The following is a 17,132-nucleotide window of genomic DNA, read 5'->3' as shown; positions in this document are numbered from 1 at the left end:
TACATATAATGATAGAAGATGTACCGAGACACAGGAATGGGTATGTTTGATCCTGCAGAACGGAAGTTCATTAAAATTGTGGGGTCTGTGTTCGCGCCTGGTCCACAAAGTATGGAAATAAAATATTTAAAAATTAAAAAAAAAAAACGTTTACAAGTGTTTTTGATATAGATGTACATAAGAATACAAGAGTATGCTTTACCTTAAATACGGATGGTATAATAAAATTGTGGGGTCTTCGTTCGCGCCTGGCCTCCATAGGATGGAAATAGGCACAAGCTTTAATAAAGACTTTTAATATCTATCTGCGTAAGTATACTTTGATAATTATGTTTCAGTTTGAAGAAATATGATATAATAAAATTATGGGGTTTTCGTTCGCGCCTGACCTCCATAGAATAGAAATATGTCACAAAGTTTAACAAGTTTTTTTTAATATAGATACACAGAATATTGTGATAAGTGTTTCAGTGTGAACAGGTATGGTATAAAAATTATGGGGTATATCTATTTAGGTATGGTATAAAAATTATGGGGTATATCTATTTTATTTTTACTTTCCTCATATTATGCTTTGGTTTTGATACCCCCGAATTCGAAGCTATCTCTTTACAACCTTCCTTTTCATAACCTATCACACTTTAATAAATCAGAGTCTGTTTTATGTAGGCTGTTTTTGAACCCAGTCAACGATGGGTACTTTTGCTATTATATATATATATATATATATATATATATATATATATATATATATATATAGGTGTTTGGAAATAAATAAGCTCCATGTTATTATTATTTGTCATAATCAATCTAGTTCTACTTAGAAATATAATTTCAAGTTTATTTATTTAACTTATTAGTAATTCACTTTATATTTAATTTGTTTTCAATTATTATTAACCGACATTATTTGCGTTTAATATCCGTTTTTTAACGAAAAACACACATCTAGCTGTAAACACTATCAACAATTTCCTCCGCTTTTTATCTGTGCCTAAACCTAAACGGAGATTCCATGAACAAAGCTTCTTTCTTAGAATCGCACGCCTGTGAAACTCTGTTCTGTCTTCCTGCTTTCCAACTGACTACAATATGGTTGTCTTCAAGTCCAATGTGAACAAATTCTTGATGAGCCGTACTACTACTAAATATGACAAAAACGTTTTCCCCTTAACCGCTGTACACTCATTAGCCCTTATTCTCGAGTGGCCTCCGGGTCTTGATAAGTGTTGATTCCATTGTAAAAAAACAAAAAGGCCCCCCCGCTAATAACATTTAATTAATAATTAATATCATATTATTCTATACCTTTCTTCTCATTTAATATCTAAATGTTCTACAGCCAGTTTTGATTTATATTTGCATTTTGCCTAATTCTTGACTTTCTATTTTCATTTATAAACTTTCGAATAAAGTTATTTGAACTTCATTCGAAAGTTTATAGGAGTTACTTTGATCAACGGGTCACGGGTAACTCCAGTAATTATTTAATAAATCGAGTAATGAAAAAATAACATTTCCATTTCAGAAATGCCATGCATGGCTGTCCCTGTCTTGGAAATGGACAGTAACAACAAGATGCCAGAGATGATGGCTATTGCCAGGTACTTGGCTCGCGAATTCAGTAAGTATAATCGATTTTAATGTGACGTAACCACCTATTGTGATCGAATTTTATGTTAATAAAGGTTATAATGGAACTGTGTGAAATGGACTTAAAATCCGGAAACATCAACCCTGTTGACCTCCAATTCTTTGCCGCGGACTGTGATTCCTGGAGGGTCAAAGTCAAGAAATGTGTTCAAGTGAGCGAGGAGAGAAGAAATGAAGAGTGGGAAGTGTAACAGTATTTGTCACTCCCGAATCGGTCTGCTCAGTCACAGCTACAGTTGCCACCACTCATGAAAACCTTTAAGCGCGATTCGCCATCGTCTATCTAGACGGAAGGACGTCAACAAATAGAGCTTAGTTAGAGCTTTTATTAAGTGAACAATCCCGGGCAATTCCTGATTGCCTTGCTGACCCCATTTGTTTGGCCGATGACGTAACCCAAGACAAAGAAAAATAATTTCATATAGCAGATTTGTAATTGATAATAAATATTAATACTAACATTGTTTTATTACCAAAACAATGTATTTCAAGAAAATTGTAATGAGCATTGTTTATGCTACTACAGAGAGCAGTACCTGACCCTAAGATCAGTTCCCAAGGACTTCTCGGGAGTGTCAACACTTCGATAGAAAATTACTTCAATAAGCGATGATGTGCGGTTGGCAGTGGACCAATCTGAAGAGAAGATATGACGCAGCGATCCCCGATTGATTAGAATGGACCCGGGAGTCCAGCTTTCACCCGTCACCTCATTATACAAGTTTAGGCGGGAGCGATTTTGAACAGCTGAGAGGAGTTCAAAGTTGAGTTTGAGTTTTATGAAAGAGATCTCAAAGCCCCTTATCGCTGAGCCATACGCCGACGTTGAGTCTCGCCGTCAAGACTTCTCCTAGCAAGCCGAAGACCCCTTGTTGATTACTTTTGTCATATATGGTACTTACACAAAAATTACTTTTCTCACATATGATACTTACACAAAAATTACTTTTCTCATATATGATACTTACACAAAAATTACTTTTCTCATATATGATACTTACACAAAAATGACTTATCTCGTATATGATACTTACACAAAAATGACTTTTCTCATATATGATACTTACACAAAAATTAATTTTCTCATATATGATACTTACACAAAAATGACTTATCTCGTATATGATACTTACACAAAAATGACTTATCTCATATATGATACTTACACAAAAATGACTTATCTCATATATGATACTTACACAAAAATGACTTATCTCGTATATGATACTTACACAAAAATGACTTATCTCGTATATGATACTTACACAAAAATGACTTTTCTCATATATGATACTTACACAAAAATGACTTATCTCATATATGATACTTACACAAAAATAGATTCGTAGCTTGCTAAATCCTCTCTGCTTTCATTCCTTTGACGCTATCGCTGACAAAAGCGTCGCCTTACTACTAAAAGAAGAAAGAAAAGACGAACTCCCTTATTTGTGACTGTTTACTATTCCAGCACTACACAGATTTACTATACGTGAAAAAGGTATTTCTTCGAACGGACTATTGGCGTCACAATTTCAAACGCCCATTCGTATATTAGCATCGTTTGAGCCATTATATTATAATGTTTTTTTTTGTATTATAATAGATTTTGTAATGCGATCATTGACATGTTAACATATCCTATAGTTGTAGAAACTTATCAACAGCTATTTTATATTTTTCTTGATTGCTGTACGAAGTAATATTCCTTCATTCGTAGGAACTAACGCTAAGTCCGAATGACGGTACAGGGGAATTAACCTAATCACAACGTGTAACTTGTGGCGTTGTCTTGGACTAAAGAAAATCGACTCCATCAGTTCTGGACTCCCCGGGAAATAGTACAAAGAATCTTAAACGATTACCATACCCTGTACACGTGTAATGATCAAAGACGAGCTCTTGTGTTGTGAAAGTTGTTCTTGGTGACCAGAACAATCGTTGAACTTTCCTGGGCCTTTTGTGATTGGAAAAGCCTAAACCAAATCATGTACCGGCGATTGAAACCTGTGGGGCGTAGTCCTTGTTTTATTTGGTACCTACTTTATCTCGACGAGGGACAAGGTCATCCAACCAACCCATGTCGAGACGAAGTAGGTTGATTTCACAGTTGGATTTCGGCGCGGTTTGCTTGATCTGTGTTGGATAATGAATTTCTTGTGTGTGGAGCGTTTGATCAGGTGGTAGAGTGCTTGCCTCGCATGCAAGAGGCTCGGGTTTAGAACCTGACTTCGGATGTATCTAACTGATGAGCCCAAATGAGGGTTAAACTCTAGTCTTGGACTTCCTGTTCGTTGAATGTCATGGCTCTTGCGGACTGCGGCGTTGTTTGGCTGTGAAATGTATTATATATATATATATATATATATATATATATATATATATATATATATATATATACATACATAGTTTTCTGGGAATTAGATTTTAATGTATTGGCCTATATTCACGCCCAAACCGTGTTTAGGTGGTTTTCTTGAGATTTCTATGAATTCTTTGCACTAGTTACTTCGCCTGGACACAAAACATGAAGACGATATATGTGTGTATGTGTTTTGTTTCTTATATACATTTCTGGAAGAGCATTAAAATGATTTTCTCTCACTGTATAGTAAACCCTATTGAAAAATATACAATATTAACAGGCAGTACATGATATCACACAACTATTTTTTCTTACCCAGATTTCTACCCCAAGACCAACATTGAAATGATGAGGTGTGACTACATCAGCGATTGCTTCTATGAAATCATGCACGATTACATGAGGTACTTCCATGAAAAGAACGGACGCTTCAGGGTAAGTTTTCGTTTTCAACTATATTTAAGGTTTAATACATACCACATCATCATCACAATGGTTATGGATATTTCCGAGGAGGTTCGAAGCATAGAAATAGAAGGTCAGATAAAATAGAAAGGTTTATTTATTAAAATAGTGATTAGCCATGAAACCAAACTTGTTATAATGATGTCATAGACTCATAAGTAGCACGGGCATTTTTACCTAACCCTGACCTTCATAATAGAAAGACTTATTTAAAGCAATATATATTCAGAAATACATATATATATATATATATATATATATATATATATATATACAGATATACACATACATATACAGATATACACATATATATATACAGATATACATATATATATACAGATATACACATATATATACAGATATACACATATATATACAGATATACACACACATATACACATATACATATATATATATACAGATATATATATATATATACAGAAATACACATACATATACAGATATACATATATATATATATACAGATATATATATATACAGATATACACATACATATACAGATATACATATATATATACAGATATACACATATATATACAGATATACACATACATATACAGACATACATATATATATACAGATATACATATAAACATACAGATATACACATATATACACAGATATACACATACATATACAGATATACATATATATATACAGATATACACATAGATATACATATATACCCATACATATACAGACATATATATATATATATATATATATATATATATATATATATATATATATATATATACACTCTTTATTAAACGATCTTTTCAAAAAAATGCATCTGACCTCCTTAATTTCTTCAACTCGGTAATCTTTCTGTCTTAAATATTTCTATTGAACTTGCTGACCTGCACGGAATTTCGAACGGAATCATTTATTTAATTCATCTGGGGTAGCATGCTCTCGTTCCTTCAGCCATGAATTGATAGAAGTCCCAAGTTATTGTCAATTGTATTTTCTATCGTCCACGCTGCCCAATGACCAATAAAATAATATTAGGAGATTTGGAAAAATTTAATTTTAAAAGTGAGATTTTTCTGTTGAGAGCGTTCAATCCTAAGTGCGGGCGAGCGAAAATACAATTGCAAATTACTTAGGATCGCTATATTATTATGGCTGATGGACCGAAAACATGCGAGCTTCCGTTAATTTAATAAACTGTTCCGTTCGAAATTCCGTACAGATTCTCGAAGTGCACAGAAAAAGTTTCGAGTCTTACAAAATACACCTGAATAAGGTCGTTGGTTACATCGACCGAAACGCTGTGAAAATGACAATCCAGATGAGAACAATAGCCCAACGAATCAAAATAATTCAAACAATACATCATCATCTAAATTTTCAGAACCGTTATTCAAATTGATGCTTAACATTTTGAAATATCTATTTACTATCTATTTTTATCCCCAAAACGTATTTTAATCTATCGCACCCACTGCATAATATTTTGAATTATCTATTTACGAGTTATTTTTATTCCCCAAAACGTATTTTAATATACGGCACCCACTGTATAATATTTTGTAAATATATTTACTGTTTATCTTTTGTATCCAAAACGTATTTTAATATATGGCACCCACTGTATAATATTTTGAAATATATTTAATGGTCATTTTTGACCCCGACCAAAATATTTTAATATCCAGCAGCCACTGTATAACGTTTTAAAATATATTTACTGTTTATCTTTTGTCTCCAAAACGTATTTTAATATATAGCACCCACTATATAATATTTTGAAATATATTTAATGGTCATTTTTTGTACCCCGACCAAAATATTTTAATATGCAGCAGCCACTGTATAACGTTTTGAAATATATTTACTGTTTATCTTTTGTCTCCAAAACGTATTTTAATATATGGCACCCACTGTATAATATTTTGAAATATATTTAATGGTCATTTTTTGACCCCGACCAAAATATTTTAATATGCAGCAACCACTGTATAACGTTTTGCTTTTTGCAGTTCAGTCAAACTGGAAGCAGCACATCTCCACCCATGAGCCCTACTGGTGCAAAAGGTGGTGTCATGAAGGACGGCGATTCTGAGGTAAGTTAATAGTATCTAATCTTTATGTTAATGTGCCACAGAATGTAAAGGCCAAAAGCAATACAAGTATGAGTGTTAATGAGATGGATGCTTGTGTCTGTTTGATGAGAGAAAAATACAACGGAAGGATTTAAAGAGATTAATGGAAAGGGTGAAGTTTGAAGACATATGGTATTTGGTTTTGACAACGATTTGTTGACGATAGATGCGAAGGGAACCATGGCTAGTCTTCAGAGAAGGCCACGGACAAGAAAGAGATAGTTCTTTGCTTTCATAGTATGTGAATAAATGGACGTCATTTTTCTTTGACTTGTGCAAATGTGAGACTCACTTGTTCGACATCAAACGCCAACCACATCATAATATAAGCACATTCATGATTTTTTTTTACAAACGTCAACAAATTTCACATTGTGTAGCAATGTACTGAAACAATTATAAAAATATTTGTTTTTATTTTGGATGATGCAGGGCATCCGAAGAGAGATTTTTCTAACAAAATGAAAGTATAATTTTTAGCAACAGGTATCTAGGAAAAGGCCACTACATATGTTATAAATTCCAAATTTCCACAACCTGGCAAATACTGGTACACGCTAGCAAATTTAGATTTGCAATTACAGAATATGATTCTAATTTTTTCCTTTGCTCTTTATTCTAACACTACACTAAGTTTACTGTTTTATTTCGCTACAGTTGATATTGTGTAGAACAGTAAGAAAATCATAGTGAACAATGCATTCAACAAAATTTCACACACATTTCTAGATACCTATATCTAATAAGTTCAAAAGAAAGGACACACTTAGGGAGGTATTTTGGTTGTCAAGTCACTAAATAGAGATTAGCTGGTTTCCCGGCATAGCCCAGGATGTAATAAAGATTGACTGAAATACATGTTCTAGCTGGTTTCTTGGCGTTGCCAGGGATGTAATATACACACATTATGTTGTATATTACCTGTTCTCTTCTCCCTAAGGTAAAACAATTTCATATACATGCTGTAAATTACCTATGCTAGGGATAAAACATGAACAATACCAGTCCTAGGTTAGATAAAACAAATAATACATAGAGATGAAAGATTCCTCTCCCCTAAGAATAAAACATATGTTCAATATCTGCTTTTGTTTTTTCATTGTTTATACGGTCCCGAGCAACGCCGGGTAGCCCTGTCGTCGAATATCATAATGGTAGCTGCCAACCGGGAAGTGCACGGGTACGAAGTATAAAAAAAGAAATAAAGTAATCATAAAACACAATCTCCAACACATAAATATCATATTATACGACATAATCACAATTGACACACGGTTTCCGTTGAAAATAAGTAACGTTGAACCTGGTCGGTCCGAAAATTGGTGACCATTTTGTATATGCTTTCTGCTTATATCAGCATTGTTTTCAGCTGAGTTGGACTTCTCCTTCCGACTGGTCCCAAGAAGTGTGGTTGGGGATTGTGCAATACTTGCTTCATAATTACACACGCAACCACCCTTGAAAGAGGATATCCACTGTCTTCCGAGATTAAACGGAAACGTTTTAAATATAAGTTAAACACTGGGCGTTGACCTGCTAAGTGCTTAGGTCCACAACTGTATCGTCATCTGCAGAGGCCATGTTCATCAAATCAGGTCAGTTAATTTCTATTTGTCCGGGCTAGCACCTGCGTTATATAATATCCAACTGGAAACTGTTCTCAACCATCGAAAACTTAAGATTTTTGTAAACTGCTACTCGTAAAACTGACTGTACAATATCTCTAAATATATAGACTTCCTTGTCCTTTTCACCGCCTTCGATACCTGCGTTCAGTCTAAAGAAAAAAATGGATAGATGCTGTAAGTTAGCTGCGTGTGTAAGTGTGAGGCAAGGATTGCACTATTTTCGACTACATCTTTTTTTAATCGGCACTGCTTGGGTTCAGTGGCAAGGAGATGTTTAAACTGATTAGAAGCACACAACACCAGGAATTCCCAAACTGTCACCCATTTTTTATTATGTAGACATGAAAGTTCTTGCGGAATTTTTAATTTTGATTTCAAATAATGTATTTTTAAAGAAGTTTTCGTTAAAGTAACTTTTGGGTTTGTATTACTGTACACATAGATTCGAAAAAGTTGTCAAACTTTCCGGCTGACTACAATATGGTTGTGTTCAAGTCTAAAGTTAATAAGTTCTTGATGAGCCGTTCCATATAAGTTATCAAATTTACCAAATTTTCATTACTAATTATTACTATATTGACCAATTTCTACTGTACACTCTTTAACCCTTATCCTTGAGTGGCCTCTGGGCCTTGATAATGTGGTGATGCCTATGTAAAAAAAAAACAAAAAAAAAACAAAACAACAAATATATAACAAATAAATATTATCAAAGGCAAGACAAGTTACTTCTACCAAACTGGATACATTTTTTTGTGTTTATATTCAATGTAACATGTTTATTCAGCTCGAAAAACATGCAGTGTTTACCGATGTATTGGAAAATTCAAAATGGCACCCGACACTCTCTCTATATGGTAAGTTCGGGAAAAGGTGTTATAAATAATAAACTAGACAAATTACTATTAAAAAAACTCCGAATATATATCAACTTATGTCACGGTAACATATATTGAGAGAATTTCTAACAGTATTTTGTCTATTTCATTATTTATAACGCCTTTTCCTTAACTAACCGTGTTAAAGAGAGAGTAGGGCGCCATTTTGAATACATCGGTAAACACTGTATGCTTTTCGAGCTTAATAAACATGTTACATTAAATAAAAACACGAAAAATATATCCAGTTTGGTAGAAAAGTAACTTATCTCGCCTTTGATAACATTTATTTGTTATATATTTGTTTTTTTGATAACTTTTTCGAATCTATGTGTACAGTAATACAAACCCTAACTTTTTTTTTACATGGAGTTCACCACTTATCAAGGCCCAATGGCCACTCGGGGATAAGGGTTATTGTGTGTACAGTACTCAATGGGATAGTGTAGCAATAGTATTGGAGAATTGATAAGGTGTCATTACTTAGGGGGAGGCGGTTCATCAGGAATTTGTTTGTGTTGGTTGAAGTAGGGAGGGAAACAGGCAAGCGGAACAGAGTTCCACAGGCGTGCAGTTCTAAGTTCTACCATTTTAAATATTTTTGGCTCTATCAAATCCTTTAAATTACAATTATTTAAAAACAATTATGTTGTCTTTCCAGACCGTTTAATACAAGATGAAAATAAATAAATAAATAAATAAATTCGCACATTCTTCTTATTGCAATACAAGCTAGACCGAGAAGTTGCTGAAACAGTTCGTGATATCAACGAAGCGTTTGCCCCAGATACTACTACTGAACGCACAACGCAATGATGGGTAAAATATTTAGTAGCGACGTCGAGTGTCTTGAAGATGATAAGCGCAGTGCTCGGCCATCGGATGGTGACAACGATTGATAAAGAACCTTAGTCGAAGCCAATCAAGACACACAACTGTTCGAAAACTTGCTTCTGAATAAGACGTAACTTTTACGATGAGAAATTGAAACATTTACTTGACAGAGACTGAGAAGAAAGAACACTCTTGATAAATAGGTGCTTTATGAATTAAAAAACATTTTTTATTACATTTTCACACCAAACACGGCACATTGCCACTTTGATGTAGGGGGCTACTATCATGGACATAAGCTACAGGGGCACTATATGGGAAGTTGGGCTGCAAGATGTCGGTTCACGTTACACTTGAACTTCTGCATGTCAGTACAGTTGGGGAAGCAGGAACCCGGAAGGAAATTCCAAACTCTAGCGGTTCTGGGGAAGAAACTACTGGAGTAGAAGGCTCTCTTACATATATGGATCTCAACTATGAAGGAGTGGAATTTTGCTGCTTGTCTGGTTTGTCGGGGTATTTATGTCGAGTGGGTACAAGTGCTTGCAGTTTGTCGGAGCATTCATCGTTAAAGTACTTGTAGAACAGGCAGAGGGAAGCTACATTTCGTCGATGGGACAGAGGCTGAATCTTAGATGACAGTTGAACGAAAACCAAAAGAAACGTCGTTATGAAGTGTCAACGTCTCTTCTTTTACCCAACAAAAACGACCCGTGTACCGACCGGGTTGTGACTTGTGATAAAAATGAAGTGTCATCTTCCCTTTGTTATACATCAAGAACAGCGCACAAGATTTTTTTGTTGCTGTCATAAATACACTTGCTTTGCAGTTGACAAAGGTCTGTGGATTCTGATGGTGTTGTTAAGTTTTAATAAAAACAGATAAATAAAAATACAACGTTATATTTTCAACATCAAAGAGAAGTTTCTTTATTAATTAAACCTTCATTATATTAGCCATTATGTATACATCAACGACTAAATAAAACATTCCGAATTTACTGATATGCAAATTAACGTGCGAAATTAAGACCTCGTGCCCGGATATTTCGAAACGTGCAACGCTCTAGTAAAAATGCACATATTTAATCCTGATGTTAATGAATAATATGGTTGCTTTCTTTTTATAGAATTACCTGCAATGGAGATACATGAATACTGTCACACGCGTCCTTCCATTCTTGGAGAGAACTTTGGAGATGCAGAATGGAGGAAAGAGTTTCTTCATGGGCGATCAGGTATGCAATTACGTGTACACGCGCACATATATAAATAAATACACAAGACATACGTATATATATATAAAAAATACACATGTATATATATAGACACACACACAGTAACACAAAACACAGTAAGACATACATATATATATATATATATATATATATATATGTTATGTAAAAACCTGCAATCTCAGAGGGATAGTGACTAGCTATGTAAAATGTAAGACGATATACAAGCTAGATAATTAGTGGGACAGGTTATCTTAATATTCCATAAGAATCTTTCACTTAGTGATACAATCACCAAAATTGGGATCAAACGACGTTCAGAACATACATTTAAGAAAGGATCGTTAGCCATTAGAAAATTCAAGATGGCTTCCAGTTTTCAAGATGTCTGCAGAAGCAAACCTGACAAATTTCAATTTTGCTGATTGTATCACCAAGTGAAAGATTGTTTCAGCAATCTGCCCCACTAAATGGCGTGCCACATCCTTCATGAGGCTTAAACATAAGTTCGATTTTCTCGACAACACTAATAAAATAATAGAGTCACCTTACGGGATAATTGAGAACTAATATTTTATACAATATCATCTTTCAATTATCGGTTATAGTCAGCTGACATACGTCATTACTTCCGGTGTGTTATCGGAAGTGGTGACAAGGCTACTCAGTTCCTACACTTTTATTGTTCTTCAGTATTTTTATTGTGAAGCGATTTATTAAAATGAAATATAGAACAAAGGACATTATTGAAAAATATTAAATGGAAATCAACAAAATTTTACCTATAAAAATCATACAATTATTCTTAATTTGCACTTTTTTTAATGACAAAATTACAAAAATATGTTTTTATTTTATTTGAAATTTTATAAGATATATATTTTATAAGATATATACGTTAAAAAGAAGTTTTCTAATAGAGCCCAAAAAGTGTTTAAACCAAGTGTCTATAGAAATAAAACTAATTTCAATATTTCTTAATCAAAATAAAAATGAAAAACTTTTCATTGATTATCGAAAAAAAAAAAACGGTCAGAAAAATGTAACGAAAAAGAGTGTAGATTTATGTGTTAAAGAAAAAAGCGAAAAAACGGATTTGCCTAGTCACCACTTCCGGTAGTATACACACCGGAAGTTAGAAAGTATGTTAACTGACTGTAAAAGAATTAACGAACTTAGGTGAATAAATAAATGAAATAAAAAACATACTGAATTTTTTCCTTAAATTTTCGTTACCGCGACTTTTTAGCATCACATTTAATTAAAAACCGTAAAAATATTTTATTATTACGTATCATATTAATTGAGAAGTGTTTTTTTTTTAATTATATTGATATTTTATTTTTTGTTTACATCTAATTTCAGTTGATGTGGTGTGACATGATGTGCTACTGCTGCCTGGAAACCCCCATGATGGAAAACCAATCGATGTTCAATAACTATCCTAAGATCATGGCTATGAGAAACCGCGTCGCTTCTCACCCCAAGGTTTCCACCTACCTGAAGAGCCGCCCCAACACTAACTGGTAATCAGTTGGAAACGGAAAACGTCAAAAAAGAGATTTGAAAACAAAATGGACCGAAATTTAAAATGTGTAAACGATTAAGAAAATAAAGTAATTATATTTAAATTTGATATGCGATTTGTATTCTTTTTTTGTTTTTGTTTTATATGAATTGCTTCAAATCAAAGACCTTTGAAAAAATTCAAATATTTAAGATTTTTGTAATATTTCAATAATATGTATCAGACATCAATTAAGTAATATTCCCTAAAATTAAACTGATTTGAAGTATCGTATTCTTAGAGGAAGGTGCATCTACAGGGTGGTCAAAAAGTCAGGTAACATGTTAAAGGTAGAAAAAACAATATGATCCATTATAATCTCTATTCGTTTAATATTATTTTGTTTAAATATTTGAGTGTAATATATAAACTTACCCCTCCTGATTTCTGGCTTTGGGGCTATGTAAAAGATAGCGTTTATGGCAAGAAGCCTGATACAATAGCGTCTTTAAAGTTATTTATTGAAGAGGAGATTGCGCGGATATCAGCTGACATGATTACACGTGTTACACAATCAGTGGTTAATCACTTCCAGCGATTCATGGAGAGAAATGGACGACAATTAACAAAATAAACATATTTCATGTTTGTTTCATTTTATATTTCAATGTATGGTACTTAAATATACGTGTATTGCTAATATCGTTTTTCTTTAAAATGTTACCTGACTTTGTGACCACCCTGTATAATATAGGCACAGAATGTGAAAATTCAAATATTTCAGATTTTTATTAAATTTCGGTTATTTCTTTGTTTATTATTGCTTTGTGGAATTCGAATTGAGTGTTATTATGAGAATACTGTTTATATATATATATATATATATATATATATATATATATATTTATATATATATACATATATATACATATATATACATATATATATGTATATATAACATATATATAACATAATAACACTTAACACCGACGATGTCAGTTTTAACAAGCCTTCTAGCTATGTTCATGTCGCGTTCTATCGCCTCTAGGATCCTCCGACCACTCTGTTTTAGCAGTTAAGATAAAAAATGAAATGGAATAAGTCTTCAGACATACCTCTCCACCGTACTGTACATCGATACTCTACCGCTGATTGGGATAGCTTCCGTACATTCATATCTGCCCTACGTCTGCATTCCATGTTTAAAAAGGATGTGTCTTCTATAGTATCAGACCTGACCGAATGGTTAATTGTAGGCATAGACCGATTCATAGCATCCAAAAAATTCCAACAAAAACCTAACAGCCAGCCATGGTTCTCCCTTGAATGTGCTGCTGCCATCGCGTAGAGAATCACTTGTTCCATAGCTACCAACGTAATAGGTGTACTAAGAGTAAAGCTGCTTTCAGAACTGCCAGCAACTACTGTAAAAGATTAATAACAAATGCAAGAGAGCTCTATGCTCAGTCTGTTAAATCCAAAGTAGCTGAGTGACTCTAATGATCCGCGGATTCGTCTCAACTTGGCTCCACTGATTCGCAGATACGGCTCAACTGGGCTCCACTGATCCACAGATTCTGCTCAACTGGGCTCCATTGATCCGCAACTTTTGTTTGACTGGGTTCCACTGATACGCAGATTCGGTTCAACTGGGTTCCACTTGCTTATTGAGGAAAAATCCGGCTCCCAAAAGACCCTTTTCCAATAGATTCATAATACTTTCTGATTGGTGCAAAATATAATTGTGGTACGATATCTTCACGAATCCGAGTTGACCGATGGTTTCGTGATCACCACATGTTTCGACTGTTTTTCTCGATTTCCCTCAAGATCCATAGAAAGAAGAGATGAGTACGGCCAAGTCGACGAAGGTTTGCTTGTTGCTGGAGGGAAGAAAAGTTGCCAAGCACACAAAAGAAAATATCGAAAAGCGCTTGTTATAAACAATAACAATGTTTATTAACACAATCTTCAAAACACACCACGGAATGGGAGTGACTGTGGTTGACTGGCGGAATAATATTTTCTGAGAAAATCTTAACTGCAATTAGGCAGCGTTAATGATGTAGAACCGAGTGGCAACAGATTTGGTTCTTTAAGCGCCGATAAAAAAGCAGAAGATTTTCAAAATCACAAACACCTGCTTAACACATCTGCATCTCACAAGTACAGACCAAATGTGGCACAATGACGGGACCCCCTTTGAGGAAGCTGGGAACTTCTACATTAATAAACCTTGTGCCTAACTTGGTCTGTACTTGTGAGGTGCAGATGTGTTAAGCAGGTGTTTGTGATTTTGAAAATGTTCTACTAAAATGTTCAAGCCAAGAATGACAGTTTTTTTATTATATTGACCTTAGAATTTGAAAAGTTCAAACCCGAAATAACTCATGGATACAAAAAAAACAATGTTTAAACGTTAGGTATGAATGTCCCTCCCCCTCTCTTTCTCTCCCTCTCTTTCACTCTCTTCAAAGCGAGAATTAAATATAATTCTATTGTTTTAAACAGTTGACGCTTGCATTCTGGAGTTGACGGACGCGACATAGCATGCGTCTGGTTTCAACTGGTGTCTATAAAAGTATGCCTTTTTTACGTAGAGGTCACCACTTATAAAGACCCGGAGGCTACTCAGGGATAAGGGTTATTACGTGTACAGTAATCAATGAAATAGTATTGTAGTAATCATTAGTATTGGGCATTTGATAGAGTGTCTTACTTAAGAGGTCTCTTTCTCAGGAATTTGTTTATATTGGACTTGAAGACATCCAAGTTGTAGTCAGGTGACTTGAAGACATCCAAGTTGTAGTCAGGTGGGAAACAGGCAAACGGAAGAGAGTTCCACAGTCGTGCACTTCTGAGAAAGAAGCTTTGCTCATGGAATCTATGTTTCGATTTAGGCACAGATAAAGAGTGGGTGAAATTATTGACAGTAGTTTCAGCCAGACGGGTGTTTCTCCTGAAAGATTGGAGAGGGGCGACGAGAGATTGGAGCTCAGACGAGTACTTGCCATGGAAATAACGATAAAACAAAGACAGGTTCGCAACGTCTCTTCTATGGGAGAGAGGTTGCAGGGTAGAGAAAAGGGCATCCCCCACTAAGCTACAAAGTCTATTTTGTACTCTGTCAAGGCAGGATAGGCTGTTTTTAGAAGCTCCTGCCCAGATGTGGCAGCACTACTCCATCCTTGGGCGTACTTGGCTTTTATATAGATAGAGAATTTCATCAGTAGAGAGATATCTTCTGGAGCGGTAGACGGATCCCACCATTTTCCCAGCGTCCTTAGCAACATACCTGATGTACGTGTTCAATTTCAGATCAGGAGTAAAGGTCAAACCCAGAAGCTTGTCAAAACATGGAGCCTCTCCAAGACAAGAGCCATCCGTTTCATTTGATGCCAGATGGGGATCAGACCGTTGCTGATGTAAAGATAGAAGCTTTGTTTTGGATGCATTAAAAGTGACCAACCACCTCTTCCCCCATTGTACCACTTGCTATGATCAGAGGAGAGAGAATTAGAGAGAACTTTGTCATTTACGGCCTTTGATGTGTTGCCATAAATGGTCGTGTCATCAGCATAGATGTCAACGAATCATTTAAATATGTGTTTTGAGAGATCATTGATTTAGATCAGGAAGAGAGTTGGGCCCAGGATGGACCCATGAGAGACTCCAGCATTAATACGGTGGGCCCCTGATTTCTTCCCATCCACCACTACTCTTATGAACCTATCGGAGAGAAATGATTTAATGATAGAGAAAACATTTCCAGTGATACCGTAGCTTGAAATCTTGTGAAGTAGGCCCTTATGCCATTATTGTTAAATCTTCAATAAATTATATATATTTTTATAAAAATACATTTGTTCGCTATTTTTGTATAAACGTTAACTTTCAGCATGCCATTAATGCCGACAATGGGAAGATGCCTCTTACGACGCAATGGAGACAAGAAGCAACCCATGCCAGCAAGTTATAGCCGACGACATCTCGACCCGTTGTTGTTAATGTTTCCAATATGTGCATATCGTTTAGATATCGTTTGGATATCGTGTTTATTACCCCGGAAAGATGGTTGCGTTCCCAGGACGTTCCTCAACCAACTAACTCTCCCCGGAGAAGCGCTAGTACAATATAATTATTTGGTCACTGCTGCATTATACGGACGGCGATAGCTTTTAGGGATCGATAACCGCAATTTCTTCTTGGTCAAATAAGTAACAAACAAGATTTTTTCCGAACTTAAAAATATTTGAAAACCAAAACATTTTTTTTTAAATTCAATTTTCACCCCAAACAAGGCACAGCGCCACTTTGAATCAGGGGGCTACTATCAGGGACTTAATTATCGGGGTCATTATGAAGGGAGATGAGTAGAAAGATGTTTGTTAACATTACACTTGAACTTCTGCATATCAGTGCAGTTGGGAAAGCAGAATCC

At 34.8% G+C, this 17,132-nt stretch overlaps 1 protein-coding gene across 1 annotated transcript in view; it reads left to right on the top strand.

Moving 5' to 3' along the window:
• LOC145265698 (S-crystallin SL20-1-like) overlaps positions 1 to 12,809 on the top strand; it is a 15,573-nt gene extending 2,764 nt beyond the window's left edge. Inside the window, exons 2-6 of the mRNA XM_080121756.1 lie at positions 1,529 to 1,624; positions 4,335 to 4,450; positions 6,487 to 6,570; positions 11,080 to 11,187; positions 12,550 to 12,809. Coding sequence (XP_079977882.1) covers positions 1,529 to 1,624; positions 4,335 to 4,450; positions 6,487 to 6,570; positions 11,080 to 11,187; positions 12,550 to 12,714 — 569 coding nt within the window. The 3' untranslated portion in view covers positions 12,715 to 12,809. The remainder of the gene's footprint in view (positions 1 to 1,528; positions 1,625 to 4,334; positions 4,451 to 6,486; positions 6,571 to 11,079; positions 11,188 to 12,549) is intronic.
• Positions 12,810 to 17,132: the final 4,323 nt, after the last annotated feature.

This window comes from Euprymna scolopes, chromosome 40 (assembly GCF_053919585.1).
Source record: "Euprymna scolopes isolate OS-2025 chromosome 40, ASM5391958v1, whole genome shotgun sequence".
NCBI classification, from domain to species: domain Eukaryota; kingdom Metazoa; phylum Mollusca; class Cephalopoda; order Sepiida; family Sepiolidae; genus Euprymna; species Euprymna scolopes.
This window is presented reverse-complemented; position numbering and strand designations above follow the sequence as displayed.